The 14,909-nt window shown below is 38.7% G+C and overlaps 1 protein-coding gene across 2 annotated transcripts in view; it reads left to right on the top strand.

Annotated features, from left to right (window-relative positions):
- Positions 1-14,099, top strand: part of PLA2G12B (phospholipase A2 group XIIB) — a 22,044-nt gene extending 7,945 nt beyond the window's left edge. Inside the window, exons 3-5 of one of the 2 annotated variants that reach the window (XM_023527872.1) lie at positions 4,329-4,417; positions 11,406-11,571; positions 13,981-14,099. In XM_023527872.1, coding sequence (XP_023383640.1) covers positions 4,329-4,417; positions 11,406-11,571; positions 13,981-14,099 — 374 coding nt within the window. Of the gene's footprint in view, positions 1-4,328; positions 4,418-11,405; positions 11,572-13,977 lie in introns of both variants that reach the window. The other variant, XM_011355215.1, reaches the window with a different exon arrangement.
- The last annotated feature ends 810 nt before the right edge of the window (positions 14,100-14,909 follow it).

Below are 14,909 nucleotides of genomic sequence, written 5' to 3'. Positions count from 1 at the left end.
TACCCCCATGATGCTAATTTTGGTACACTTGATATTGTCCCAGAGGCCCCTTAAACTAGCCTAATTTTTTTGGATTCTTTTTTTCTGATTGGGTGTTTTCTGTTTTCTTATATTCTAAATCGCTGATTCACTCCTCTGCTTCATCTAATCTGTTGATTCCCTCTAATGTATTCTTCATTTTATTTCGTATATTCTTCATGTCTCACTGGTTCTTTTAAAAGTTCCTATCTCTATTTTCATGTTTCCTATATCTTTGTTAACATTTTTACTGAGTTCATCTACTCTTCCCCTGAGTTCACTGAGCATCTTTATAACAAGTGTTTTGAACTCTGCATCTGGTAGATTACATGTCTCCATTTTTTTGAATTCTTTTTCTGGAGCTTTGTTTTGTTCTTTTATTTGGGACTTGTTTCTTTGTTCCCCATTTGGCTGCTTCCTATGTATTAGGTAGGGCTCTTATGCCTCCTGTTCTTAGGAGAGTGACCTTATGTAGTAGGTGTCCTGTGGGGCCTAGTGGAGCACCTGAACTGGGTTACCAGGTGTGTCCCTCTTATGGATTGTGTGTGCCCTCTTGTTGTAGTTAAGCCTTAGTTGCTGTTTGCATATCATTAGCGGGGATTGACTCTTGGGTTGATTAGTTGTGAAGGTTGGCCAGTGACTATAGAAGAAGAGCTGTTGTGCAGGGGCTGACCCTACAGAGTAGGATTCACTTTAGCAGGCTCTGGTACCTGCCCAGTCTGGTCTTTGAGTCTGTCATCCTCGGATGTAGCCCCAGGTAATGCTCTGCCTCAGTCTGAAGTGGGCCACCAGACATGTTGGCTCTGGGACCCCCTGGGAGGGGCCCCACCACAGGTCAAGTATAGCTGCAGATTGTGCCCTGCCTGGGGCCACCTGGCATGAGCCACCAAGCAATCTGCAGATGGCCACCACCTATGCTGAGCTTGGATGTTCCTTGAGAGGCCAAGCTGAGAACTAATGCCGGCTGCTGCTACTGCCAGGCTTGAGGTTGTTCAGCCAGAGGTATGAAGCACACGGAAGCCAGATCCTGCTTATTTGGGGTTTGTGAATCTTTGAGAGGTTTTAGGAAAGTTGCAGCATAAGCCAAGATGGACCATTTGCATGGAAAAGCCACTGAAAGTGGTTTGGGTGGGCCTGCAATTTGGGTGGGGCAAGGTGTCAGGGAATCACCAGGGCAGGGTGAACAGAATTAGCCAGGCAGGTAGAGACTCAAAAATGGCAGCCACCAACGTCTGCATGCTGGGTGGGGGAGAGGCCCAACTAAGGTACAGTGATTTTTGCCAGCACTTCTGTCTGGGAGAAAGCTGCCCCTCCAGCACTTTCCCTGAAGCCAGACAATTCAGTTCCTCCCCATATGCCCCTGGCATCTTTTGAGCTACTGCCACAGCACAGGAGCTCAGAGTGAGTGAGTTGGTTAGCGAGTAAATATGCACATGGGCCCTTTAAAAGAAGCTCCTAGAACTCCCACGGCCCTCCATCTCACTCAGCCATGATCTCCACTGGTTTTCACAGCCATAAATCTTAAGAACTTCTCTTCCTGGCACTAGAACCTGAGCCGAGGAGCCCAGTGTGAGGCTTGACCCCTTGCTTCTCTGGGAAGACCTCTGCAGCCAACATATCCCTCCCAATTTTTAAACGTCACACTTGGTTGTGGGACCAGCCTATTCTGCATCTCTACCCCTTCTACCAGTCTGGTGGTGGCATCTCCTGTATATCCTTAGATGTAGAGCTTCTGTTCAACTAGACTTCAGGAGATTCTCTGTGATGGTTGCTCTGTAGTTTAGTTGTAATTGTGATGTGGTCATAAGAGGAGGCAAACACAGCATTTACCTACTCTGCCATCTTGACCAGAAACTCTGTATCACACAGTTTCTGAGAGTCAGGAATTTTAGAGTCACTCTGCTGGGTAGCTGTGGCTCTGAGTTTCTCATAAGGTTGTAGTCAGCTGATGCTGCAGTCTCTGAAGATTTGACTGAAGTTGGAGGATGTCCTTCCAAACTCATATGGCTGTTGGCAGAAGGCTTTAGTTCCTTGCCACATGGACCTTTCCATGGGGCTATTTGTGACATGGCTTCTCCCAGAGTGAGTGATGACAGAGAATGACAGAGTGTGCAAGCCCAAGATAGACGCTGTAGTCTTTTATGACCTAATCTTGGAAGCTGTGTACCTCCGCTTCTACCAAATTCTCTTGGTCACACAGACAATCCTGGGACAATACACAAGCGTATGAATACCAGGAGATAGGGATCATTGGGGGCAATCTCGGACCACCCTCTTATGCACATGTTGTACCACAGCAACAAATACCCAAACTGACTGCGACAGAGATTGCTTGTTTTCCTCTAATATCCTTCCCCTTTTCTGTAATAATATGCCCCTCCTCCCAACTTTAAGACTCATTGGATGCCTCCTTTAGATGCCTCCATTGTCCACCTTTACAACTAGGTGCTGCCATTTGATTAAGGTCTGGCCAAAGGGAAGTAAGTAATGTAGGGTGTTTATCGAAGAGAGGGTCTGTGACCCTTCTTTGTCCTTCTTCCATCCTGCTGCTTTTAAAATAGATGTGTTAGATGAAGCTCCATCTTGAATCATGAGAGCCAGGGCTATATTCTAGGGCTGGTAGAGCAAAAAGTTAGAAGCAGTCTGGCTTCCAGAAAAGTACAGATTTACTATACCAGCCATATGATCTTTAATTCTGAATTTTTATGAGCTATCCCACCTTGTGTAAGCATCTGAATAGTCCAGTATGTAGGAGATATAGTAGATATATGGAGAAAATTATAACACTCTACTGAAGAACCTAAAGGAAGGCTAAGTAAATGGAAAGCTATCCTATGTTTGGGAAATATAGAATATACTAAGAAAGTCAGCTATCTCCAAATTAATCTATTAATTCAATGTATGTTCAAGCAAAATCCTGACAATCTCTTATAGAGTATACTGAGTTGACTCTAAAATTCATATGTAAGAATAAAGGTCCAAGAGTAATCAAGACAATTTTGAGGAATAATAGGAAGGAGGGCTTTAGAACATAGACTTAAAAATTCAAACAGAAAGACAGAATGAAAAGGGGCTCCAAATGTATTTGTAACATTTAATTAAACAGAAAAAAATATATATAGCAAGTTTGGCAATGTTAACCTTTATTGTGTTTGTGTAGTGGCTTCATGAGCATTTGTTTTTGATTTTTCTTCAGTTTTGAAATATTTCATAATAAAAATAATTAAAAGTAAAATACCTGGTAGACGAAGATTAAAGAAAAGAAAGAAAATGTCATGTGCCTCATTCTGAGGATTAATTCTTAGCATATTTCCTCAGTCTTATGCTATGTCTTGCATCTACTAAAAAGTAAAGGAGTGTAGAAAAAGAACATGGGCTTGGGAATCAAACAGGAAATCTGGATTTACATCCTACTTCCCCTACTTACTATATGACTTAGGGAAGTTACCCATTTTTCTTATCTGGATAGTGGGACAAAACTACTCACTGGAGATGACTGTCCTGAGATCATTTTAGGACTTCATTCAAGGTTATCTTTATCTATGATGACTACCATTGACACAACTGACAAAGCTTCCTTCTATGTATTTGCAAGATCATAAAATAACTAAAAAGCTATGTAGGAAAAACCAAGAAATTCAAAACTTTTCAGATAGTTTCTGCTCAGTTCTTTGATAAAAATGCCTAAAATATTGCATAGGAGTGTTTTCTTTGTCCTTTGATCAATAATGCTTTGTCTATATTTATGGAATCTTGCACAATTTCCTTCAAGTTGTTCTGAAAAAAAAATTCTGTGGTACTGTTGTAATTCTGATTCCTGAAGTATATATGATCAGGCAGTGTTCTCTTTTTCTGTGCAAAGAGTGTGGCATTACTGTGGATAGAGGAGTAAGAAACCTTGAATTTTAGTTTGGTTTTGCCATGGACCTTATCTTCTAGGTCATGCACTTAAGAAATGTTAGAATTGTTAGTAAATGAACGTTCATGAAATTCTTTGCGATTAGGTGAAAAATTCCAAACTTGTCCAAGGGTTATTACTCTTTTATGACATCATCATCATTACCATAATCATGATGTAATTTAGATGTGACTGTCTGAGGAACAATGACTTGAAGGAAAAATCATGATGTAATTTAGATGTGACTGTCTGAGGAACAATGACTTGAAGGAAAAATCATGATGTAATTTAGATGTGACTGTCTGAGGAACAATGACTTGAAGGAAAAATCAAGTATACTTTTAGATAATTTTTGTTTGATGAAGTTTCCCAAATGCTCAATTCTGCTTCTTTCCTTTCTTTCTCCTAATAGGAAAGGCACCCATGCCCAGACCTGGCTACAAGCCTCAGGAGCCCAACGGCTGCAGCTCCTACTTCCTGGGTCTCAAGGTACCAGAAAGTGTATGTATCACCACCATTATTTTCTTAGTTGATCTCTTTTATCTAAGACAAATCCAAGAGTTATCACTGATGGAAGTGATTACTTAAATGGAATATAGTTAAGCAATATACTTATTTCAAATTGGGTACAGAGGAAGGGAGATAATTTTTTTTTAAAGTATGTGAGTTCCTTTTCTCAGAGGCAGCTATCCCTCAAATAAGACCTTTGAAATCACTGCTGCAAACATTAGCCGAGCTTTACGGATCCAACATAACTTAATATGAAACAGATCTGAGAAGTTTGACTTATTTAAGTTCATGAGCCTAATTTAAAGTACTGTGCTGGAGCCAGCTTGTACTGACCAGTGAGAACTGATTTCTATAGTATTGTTAAGACTTTTCATGTTGATAGCATCAAATCAGCTATGTTTGGGGTATTAACATCATAGAAATCTGCAAACACCTACCTTCCCAACCTTCTTGCTCACATACACATCCAGCCGCTGGCTAAACATTTATCATCACACTGCTAACCATTTCTCAAACTGTCAGCCTCCCTTAAAAACAAGTAATAAATTGATTCCGGGGAAGATGGTGGACTAGGTAAAAGTAGGGTTAGTCTCCCTCCAGGTCCACATTGAAATTACAACCAAATTATAAAATAATCAATGTGGAAAATCACCTGAAGTGCAGCTGATCATAACACCTACATCTGATAATATAAAGGAGCCTCATCGAAGCTGGTAAGAGGGGCAAAGTCACAAATCGAGCTGGAGCCGCACCCGCGGGTGATGGAGGATCACCAGGAGGGAGAGTGAGGCTGCAGAGGCTCTCTTGAGGGAGAAGGGGGTTCTGGTCTCATCTGGGGGCTCTCTAGCAAAGGGTCCCAGCCCAGGGAAAAGGAGATTCCAATAATTCTGACTGTAGAAACTAGAGGGAAATTCTAGCCATCTGGGTAAGATGGAAGGAGACTGAACCCCCTAGCCATCCCTCTGAAGTACCCGCAACAAGGCTTTCTGACCTGCGGACACTCACCTGGGATGCCGGCGGTGGGTCAGAGGCTCATGTGGGACTCATTCTGAGAAAGTCTGCATTACCTGGCATCAGAACGAGGGATGGAAAGGCAGCCATCATTGTGCCTTAGTCCAGTCCCCCTACAGGGTAACCTACAGACCACGTCAGCTTAATTGTGCAGACCCTTCCCACAGAGCCATTAGGAAGCACTGGTCAGAGGGGATCAGCCTGCCCCGCTCAACTTGTAGAGTGCCTGGGGAAGTTGTTGCTTCATGGCTGCCAGGCCCTGCTCCAATTCAGGGCCAAGTATTCACAGCAGGCTGCCAGTGCTGTGATTGGTGTTTTCAATCCCAGCAACAGTGGCCACCACCGCGAACCACATTTCCAATCCCAGTGGGCAACCAGTGCTGTGAGCTGCATTTCAGAGACAGAGTCAGGCAGATCACTGCTGCCATCATGGACTTGGGCGGATATTGAGGATATGTGGGCTAGTCTCAGATAGCAGCTGGTCTTGCTGTGATCTGGGACTTCTGCAGGAACTCACAACAGTTACTAAATTTTAAGCAAGGCTGAGGCTGTATTGATCTGACTGCCATTGTTTCTCTGAGACTCCGCTCCACCCAACCTGCAGATTGCCCAGGGCAGGTGTTGCTGGATGGATGCTAAGCCCTGCTCCAATTCAGGACCGAGCATTCACAGCAAGCTAGCAGTGCTGTGAGAGGTGTTTCTAATCCCAGCAAGAGTGGCCAGCACTGTGAACAACATTTCCATTCCCAGGGGACAACCAGAGCTGTGAGCTGCATTTCAGAGTTCCAGCATAGGCAACAACCATCAGTGGATCGCTTTGTAGTTCTCACTGGGTAGCCCTGAGCAATCAAAAGCAGCAGCTGACCTTGGCCTATGGGGGAACCCCTCCCAAGGGGCCACAAAACCAACGCATCTGGAGGCTGGCACCCAACTCATCAAGGAAAAACGAGAGAAGATTCAAATAAATAAAATCAGAAATGAAAAAGGAGAAATAACCATGGACTCCACAGAAATACAATAGATCATAATAAAATACTACGAGCAATTATATGCCAACAAATTGGACAATCTGGAATAAATGGACACATTCCTAGAAACATACAATCTTCCAAGACTGAGTCAAGAGGAAACAAAATCTGAACCGACTGATTATGACCAATGAAATAGAATCAGTAATCAAAAACCTCCCAAAAAACAGAAGTCCTGGACCAGATGGCTTCATAGGTGAATTTTACCAAACATTCAAAGAATTATCACCTATTCTTCTCAAACTATTCCAAAAAATTCAAGAAGAGGGAAGGCTCCTTAACTCCTTTTATAAGGCCGCCATTACCTTGATTCCAAAAACAGGCAAAGACATTACAAAAAAAGAAAACTATAGGCCAATATCTCTTATGAACATTGATGCTAAAATCCTCAACAAAATATTAGCAATACATTAAAAATATCATACGCCATGATCAAGTTGAATTTATTCCTGGGACGCAAGATTGGTTCAATATCTGCAAGTCGATTAATGTGATACACCACATTAACAAATCAAAAGATAAAAACCATATGATCATATCAATAGATGCAGAAAACACATTAGACAAAATCTAGCATCCATGATAAAAACTCTCAGAGCAAAGTGGGAATAGAGGGAACATACCTCAACATAATAAAGGCCATATATGACAAACATATAGCTAACATCATACCCAATGGGGAAAGGCTAAAAGCATTTTCCTTAAGATAAGGAACAAGACAAAGATGCCCACTTCCACCACTCCTCTTCAACATTGTATTGGAAGTCTTAGTCACAACAATAAAACAAGAAAGAGAAATAAAAGGCATCCAAATTGGAAAGGAAGAAGTAAAACTCTCATTATTTGCCGACGACTTGATACTATATATAGAGAACCCTAGAGATTCCACCAAAAAACTGTTAAAACTGATCAATAGATTCAGTGAAGTAGCAGGTTACAAAATAAATATTCAGAAGTCAATGGCATTTTTATACACCAATGATGAACTTTCAGAAAGAGAAATTAAGAAAATAATCCTATTTACAATTGCATTGAAAACTATAAAATACCTGGGAATCAAATTAACCAAGAAGGTAGAAGACCTGTTTTCAGAAAATTATGTCATTAAAAAAAGAAATCGAAGAAGATACAAATAAATGGAAGCATATATCGTGTTCATGGGTAGAAAAAATCAACATCGTTAAAATGGCCATACTACCCAAAGCAATCTATAGATTCAATGCAATCCCTATCAAAATACCAATGGTATTTTTCAGAGAGCTAGAACAAATAATCCTAAAATTTATATGGAACCATAAAAAACCCCAAATAGCCACAGCAATCTTGAGAAAGAAGAACCAAGTTGGAAGTATCACACTACCCAATATCAAATTATACTAATCAAAACAGTATGGTACTGGCATAAAAACAGATACATTGTTTGATGGAACAGAATAGTGAGCCCAGAAATAAATCCATGCCTATATGCTCACTTAATATATGACAAAGGGGGTAAGAATATACAATGAGGAAAAAACATTCTCTTCAATAAATGGTGTTGGAAAAATTGGACAGATACATGAAAAAAAAAAAAAGAAGTTGGACCATCTTCTTGCACTATACAAGAAGAGACTCAAAATAGATTAAAGACTTAAATGTAAGACCTGAAACCATAAAACTTCTAGAAGAAAACATAGGCAGTAAACTCTCTTATATTACTAACAGGAATTTCTTTTCAGATATATCTCCTCGGACAAGGGAAACAAAAAAAATAAACAAATGGGACTACATCAAACTGAAAAGTTTTTGTACAGCAAAGGAAACCATAGATAAAACAAAAAGGCAACCGACTGTTTGGAAGAAGATATTTGCTAATGATACATCTGATAAGGGGTTAATATCCAAAATATATGATAAACTTATACAACTCAACAACAAAAAACAAACAATCCAATTAAAAAATGGGGAGAAAACCCGAACAGATACTTCTCCAAAGAGGAAATACAGATGGCTAATAGACATATGAAAAGATGCTCAAGGTGGCTGTCAGAAATGCAAATTAAAACCATAGTGAGATATCACTTCACATCTGTCAGCATGGCTATCATCAATAAATCAGAAAACAAATGTTGATGAGGATGCAGAGAAAAGGGAACCCTCATACATTTTTGGTGGGATTGCAAATTGGTACAGCGCTATGGAAAACAGTAGGGAGGTTTCTCAAAAAATTAAAAATGGATATACCTTTTGACCCAGCAATTGCATTTCTGGGTATTTATCCAAAGAAACCAAAACAATAATTTGTAAAGATCTAATATTCATGGCAGCATAATTTACAACAGCCAAGATATGGAAACAACCTAAGAGCCCATCAACAGATGATTGGATAAAGAAATTATAGTTCATATATACAATGGAATATTACTCAGCCATTAAAAAAATGAAATCCTACCATTTGCAAAGACATGGAATGGATTTAGAGTTATTATGCTGAGCGAAATAAGTCAGACAGAGAAAGATAAGTACCCTATGATTTCACTTATATGCGAAATGTAAGGAACAAAAAGAACAAACTAATCAAAAACAGACTCATAAATATAGTGGACTATTTGGTGATGGACAGAGGGGAGGGAGTTGGGGGGCTGGGATAATGGGGTGAAAGGTTAAAGAAGTACAAATTAGTAGTTGATAGATGGGCACAAGGATGGGGAGCACAGCAGAGGGAATGCAGTTAGCATTAATATGACGGCTAGGTGGAGGGCCAGGGGAGGGAGGGAGTAATTGGGGGAATTGTTTTATGAACTATATAGATGTCTATTCAATATACTGTATACTTGAAACTATTTTAAATAAATGATTTAAATTACAAAAATAACAATAACATAATGTTAAGATACTTAAAAAATTAATTAATTTCTTTTAAGACTTCTTTAGAAAGGAGGTTTTATGCAAAATGTAGGTGGAGGGATTTCATATCTAAACTGTGATTTTGAATTGTATCTTAATAAGTCTAAACTCTTCACTTTTCTGATGATTCAAAAGATTTTACTTAGTAATAATTATCTAAGCAGCATAGTTTATTTCTTCAACTAAAATCCTGCTCACCCAGGTGGCATATTTGTGCAAATTGGAAAAAGGTCCCCTTTTCTTCCATTTGTCAGAAATTTATCCTAACATACTGATTTTGCTAGAAAAGGAAACTTGACTGCTACTGACTAGACATTTTTCTTAACAAATATATAAGTCTATGATGTCTTATGGGAAGGTGCCCGCTTGTGTGCTTTGTACTCCTGTGCAGCTGTACGCCCAGCCTTGTCCACATAATCGATACATGTATGGACACAGAAGAAAGACAATCTTTTCAAATATATATTTGTATTAGAGAAACCACTTATTTTTGGCTAATATATTTTACTTGATATCAATTTAGTAGCTATGAAAGTGTTATGTACTGTATTTTGGAAGTAATGTCATTTTGTTTACTGATATAAATATTATTAAGAACTAGTTCAAGTATTCAATTTAGTTAAATTGATAGTCACTACACTCAGCTAATTCTCAGTTACCTCTGTTGTGACATATTTTTAGTTTTAGAGATGAAGTACAAGAAAAGTAGTTTACTTTAGATATCGGGTGATGGGAATTTACCCAGAATTGCAAAATCCAGGACTTTGCCTAGTCTAATAATGAGTTAGATTATCACTTAATGTAATAATGTTTGTTTGTTGCTTAAAAGGGCATTTTAAACTGCTGAACTCCATATTATGATTTAAGTGGCCTTGAAATAAAAATTCAAATAAGAGAACACTTGAGACCCAAGGGGAAAGGATCTATCGTAGCTGATTAATCAATCTCCACCCATCTCTTGAAACCAGATTTTCATAGATGCCACCAAAGTCCAAGTTTATACTATCAGAAAAATTGCAAAAGATTCTAAGATGCTCTACCTGTGTCTAGACCCACCCTGTTCTCATCTTTTTATACACCACAGAACAATTACTCTTCTTTAATCACTCTTTGTATCAAGTCCCTTCCTTGCTCAAGAGTGTTTATTAAATCTAGTTTCTTTGGAAGTCAAGGGTATCCATCAACTTACTCTTCTCCCTAATGAAAACTTCTTATATGTGTGTATTTCCCTGCTAAGACCCTTGAAAGACTAAACAGATTGACTTGCTCACATATGGTTTGCTCATTATTTCTTTTCTTTACCTGCTATATTCTAAGTCTACCCTTATCTCTATTAATCCTCTCTCCAAATTCTTTCAAATCCTCTTAAAAAATTCCTGTTTGATAACTTTACATAATGGCATTCTATAAACTTATTTACTCAGTTTATACCACAACATTTACAACTGTTTATAGGAAACTTTGTGTGTGTGTGTGTGCGTGTGTGTGTGTGTGTGTGTGTGTGTGTGTTAGATATTACTGTTTGACCATAGTCCCATGGTCAGGAACTCTGTGTCTTACACACAACTCATATAGACATGTATACATACCCTTAAAGCAGTGCTGTGTGTGATGGGTTTCTGATAAATGCTGGTGACCTCTTGATGATGAACTGAAGCTTAATTTTTTATACTTTGGAACCTTGAAATTCTTTGCTCAAACAAAATCTCACATAAGTTTTAGCCGAATTTGAAAGTCTTGAAGCTCTGCTCTCTTGACTAACCTTCTGATTTCTATTTTCATCGTATTGACCTGTAAATTTGAAAAATACTAAAATCTAAAAGAAAAAGAAGGAAAATGGGATACTCAGGTTTATTAAACTAATAACTAAATCATGATTGAAACTTAGTATCCTATGACTATCAATCTGATATATTCTCTTGAGTCATTGATGTTTCTCACTTGATCTGAATATGTGGCAGGAATTTGAGAACTGGCTCTTTAATAACAATGTGGGCAAGGTTGCCTAAGGTCTTTGGTCTAAACGTGGCATTTCCTTCTTCTCTTTTCCCCAGATGGACTTGGGCATTCCAGCAATGACCAAGTGCTGCAACCAGCTGGATGTCTGCTATGACACTTGTGGTGCCAACAAGTATCGCTGTGATGCAAAATTCCGATGGTGCCTCCACTCTATCTGCTCTGACCTTAAGCGGAGTCTGGGCTTTGTCTCCAATGTGGAAGGTAGGTATCTTAAAGGCATCTACTTGTGAGCAAGGAGTTTTGTTCCTGTTTTCACAAACAAATGTAGCCAGAGCTCCTTTACTCAAAGAGGCCATCAAAACTCACTGCACTTTATAGAACACTAAACAATGCAAGAAGGGCAAAAGGAAGATGCTGGACACTCCATTGCTAAAGTTCTTGCTGTCCTGCCCAGGAGCTGCTGGCACCACTCCTGATGGACGGAGCTACACCAAAGCCTTCCCAGAGGTATAAAAATTAATCCTTTAAGACTGGAGAAAGAGTTGCCCAGTTGGCTTTAGTTATCTATTATACTGTTCAATAATTTTCCATATAAGGAATTATTCTGTATAAGACCACTTGGTTTGGCTTATGCCCTTTTTTCTTATTTTGTTCTCAGTCAGGGAAAGAATTTGTAAAAACCTATCTTTTTTGTATAAAGGTCTACATATACTTGACAATAATTACTTTTAAACAACTGCTCAGCTCTCCAATTTCTAGCACTGATTCTGTAATTTCTTTTTCCTAAATCATTTTAGGAAAAGTTTTAATCCTTCAGTTTCTGAATCCAGAACATTCCACCCAGGTGTTAGCATTATATATTTTTAGATGGTGATGTTTGAAAGTCAGGCTTATAAAGAGCTGACCCCATGCCACCGAGAAGGTCAGTAGAAAGAATCTAGGATTTTGGTTACAGATCAAGCCCTAGACTATAGTCCTAAAGTGAATCCGTGAAAGCTTGAAAATATGAATAACTAATTAAGCCCTGTAAAGGGGAGTATCACTCTATCTGTACCTACAAAGGGTGAAAAACTACCTGTTGCTAATCTGGGGTCAGGTCAAGTTACTTCCTCCAAGCAATGTTCTATTCTCCTATATATCTTTCTCCTATATATCTCTTTGATAACTTGCCTGGTTACTGCAATTAACCCAATCTCTGGGTCTTATTCAATTTATTCTCCCCAAAGGGACGAGATATATTTTTATACCACACAAATTGGACATCTTTCTCTTCCTTCGGATTAAATCTAAACTCCTTAGAATGACATACATATCCCTCTGGTTCATCCCTAGCCTGCCTCTCCAGCATCAACTTGATGATTTCTGATTTCTCTTCTGACTCCTGCCATTCCAAATTACTTGGGTTGGTTGCCTGTATCTTTTTGCCTCTTCATTTCCCTTTGCTTAGAACACTCTAATGATTTCTTTTGTTGTTATTGTTGAAACAGCTTTATCAATGATGAATAGCTGAAAGTTTTCTTCTAAATTCAGTACAAGGCAAGGATGCCCACTCTCATCGCTTTTATTCAACAAAGTATTGGAAGTCAGTTAGGTAAGAAAAAGAAATAAAAGTCATCCAAATAGGAATGGAAGACATAAAGCCGTCACTATCTGCAGATGACATATTACATATAGAAAACCCTAAAGACTCCACCAATTAGAACTAATAAAAAATCATTGAAGTTGCAGGATACAAAATCAATATACAAAAATCTGTTGTGTTTCTATACTCTAATAATGAACTATCAGAAAGAAAAATTTTATTTTAAAAATCCCATTTACAAATTCATCAAAAAATAAAATACCTAGGAATAAATTTAACCAAGGAGATAAAGGACCTATACACTGAAAACTATAAGACATCGATGAAAGAAATTGAAAAAGACAAAAATAAATAGAAAGATAGTCCATGCTCATGGATTGGAAGAATTACTATGGTTAAAATTACCCAAAGTAACCTACAGAGTCAATGCAATCCCTATCAGAATTCCAATAGAAGGTGTTCTGAGATGCCTTCCATAATAGCCCTTACCCCAAAGGGCTCCCATACCACTTTGGGGTTGCTTCTATTATGGTGTAGTGTAACCATCTGTTTACCTTTCTATCCTGTCTGTCCCTTTGTCTAGACTGTGAGATCCTTGAGTTGGGATCTCTTTGATATCTGTATCACTGATGTCTAACAGAGGGGCTGACCAACATATCCAACGGGCACACGTGTTTTTTCAATGAATGAATGGTTGTTCATTCCACACTTGAACAGGGAAAGCTATAGGAAATAAAGTAGTGTTATCTGTGGGAGTAGTCTACAAAAATGGTTAATTTCTCATGGAGCGAACATAGTGGTATGGGAGATTCTGATTCCTAACCATGGTCTTGACCTGAAGGCCCATAAAAGGAAGACACTCCAAAGTGTATTCTAGTAGAGCTCTATTAGATTGGATAGAAGCTTCTCTGAAAAAGATTCTTTTAAATGTACGTCTTCTTTTTAATTCTGTATTTTGATTACTGCCTCAACTTTCCTCTGGGTATCGTGTCAATCATGGAAATATGTTGCCTCTTTAAAATTACTCATACTACTTGGGGTAATCCTATACATTAACCTTTATATTTCTCTATATCTTTTTCAAGTAGCTTGTGATTCTCTGGCTGATACTGTCTTCAATACTGTATGGACCTTGGGCTGCCGACCCTTTATGAATAGTCAACGGGCAGCCTGCATCTGTGTGGAAGAGGAGAAAGAAGAATTATGAGGAAGAGGTGATTCCTTTTGTGGTTTTGAGTGACATCACAGCTGTCAGTCTTGGAGATGGTAGTGTGACAGATGTATCTCATCCTTTTTTCCAAAAGTTTGGGTACCACAAAGCAGGAGAAGAGAAATATTCTACAGCTGAAAAGTGAGTCCCATCCTTTGAGGAGAATTGGAAAAAAGATATGGAGTGATTTGAAGCCTACTCCTCACTTTAACACTGGCCTCCCCAACCAATACAACTTGCCTGGAAATTCAGTTCTTAGCTTAAAGACGAAAATTAAGACTAAAATACTGAGATTCCTGGACTTGATAATTATATTAATAAGTGAAATTTTGGAGAGTCCAACCATTTGGGAGACAATGACTTTCCTCTGGTCCGTGTTTCAGTCACCAGTAAGCATCTCACATTTAATAAAGTATACTTTTTAGAAAATTTGAAATGAGATGAATGAATTCCATTATCGCCATTATGCTTCCATTTTCATTTAGAAGAGATCAGAACCCAACATGGTAAGTTCCAGCAATAATAACAGTTATTCCCACTGGTGCCAAAAAGAACAAGTGGTCAGAGGCTTACCTCATTAAAGCCAATGGAGGTGGAGGTCAGACGGAGTTCGGTCTCTAAGGTTCTATTTTTTCCTTCTGTGAACTATTCCTGTTGATATTCCCAACTACTAGGTAGTCTTTGTGTCATGTTAAGATATGAGAAGTACTTGGTAAAAACTGCCACTGAAGATAGCTAGGAAAAGTCCCTGAAATATGAAGGGAGTGAGAGACAAATGGTCATTCCCTAAATAGTGGTTACCAACTC

Source organism: Pteropus vampyrus, unplaced genomic scaffold (genome assembly GCF_000151845.1).
Source record: "Pteropus vampyrus isolate Shadow unplaced genomic scaffold, Pvam_2.0 Scaffold20, whole genome shotgun sequence".
Taxonomy (NCBI): domain Eukaryota; kingdom Metazoa; phylum Chordata; class Mammalia; order Chiroptera; family Pteropodidae; genus Pteropus; species Pteropus vampyrus.
Note: the sequence above shows the minus strand (reverse complement) of the source record. Positions and strands in the feature narration are given on the sequence as shown.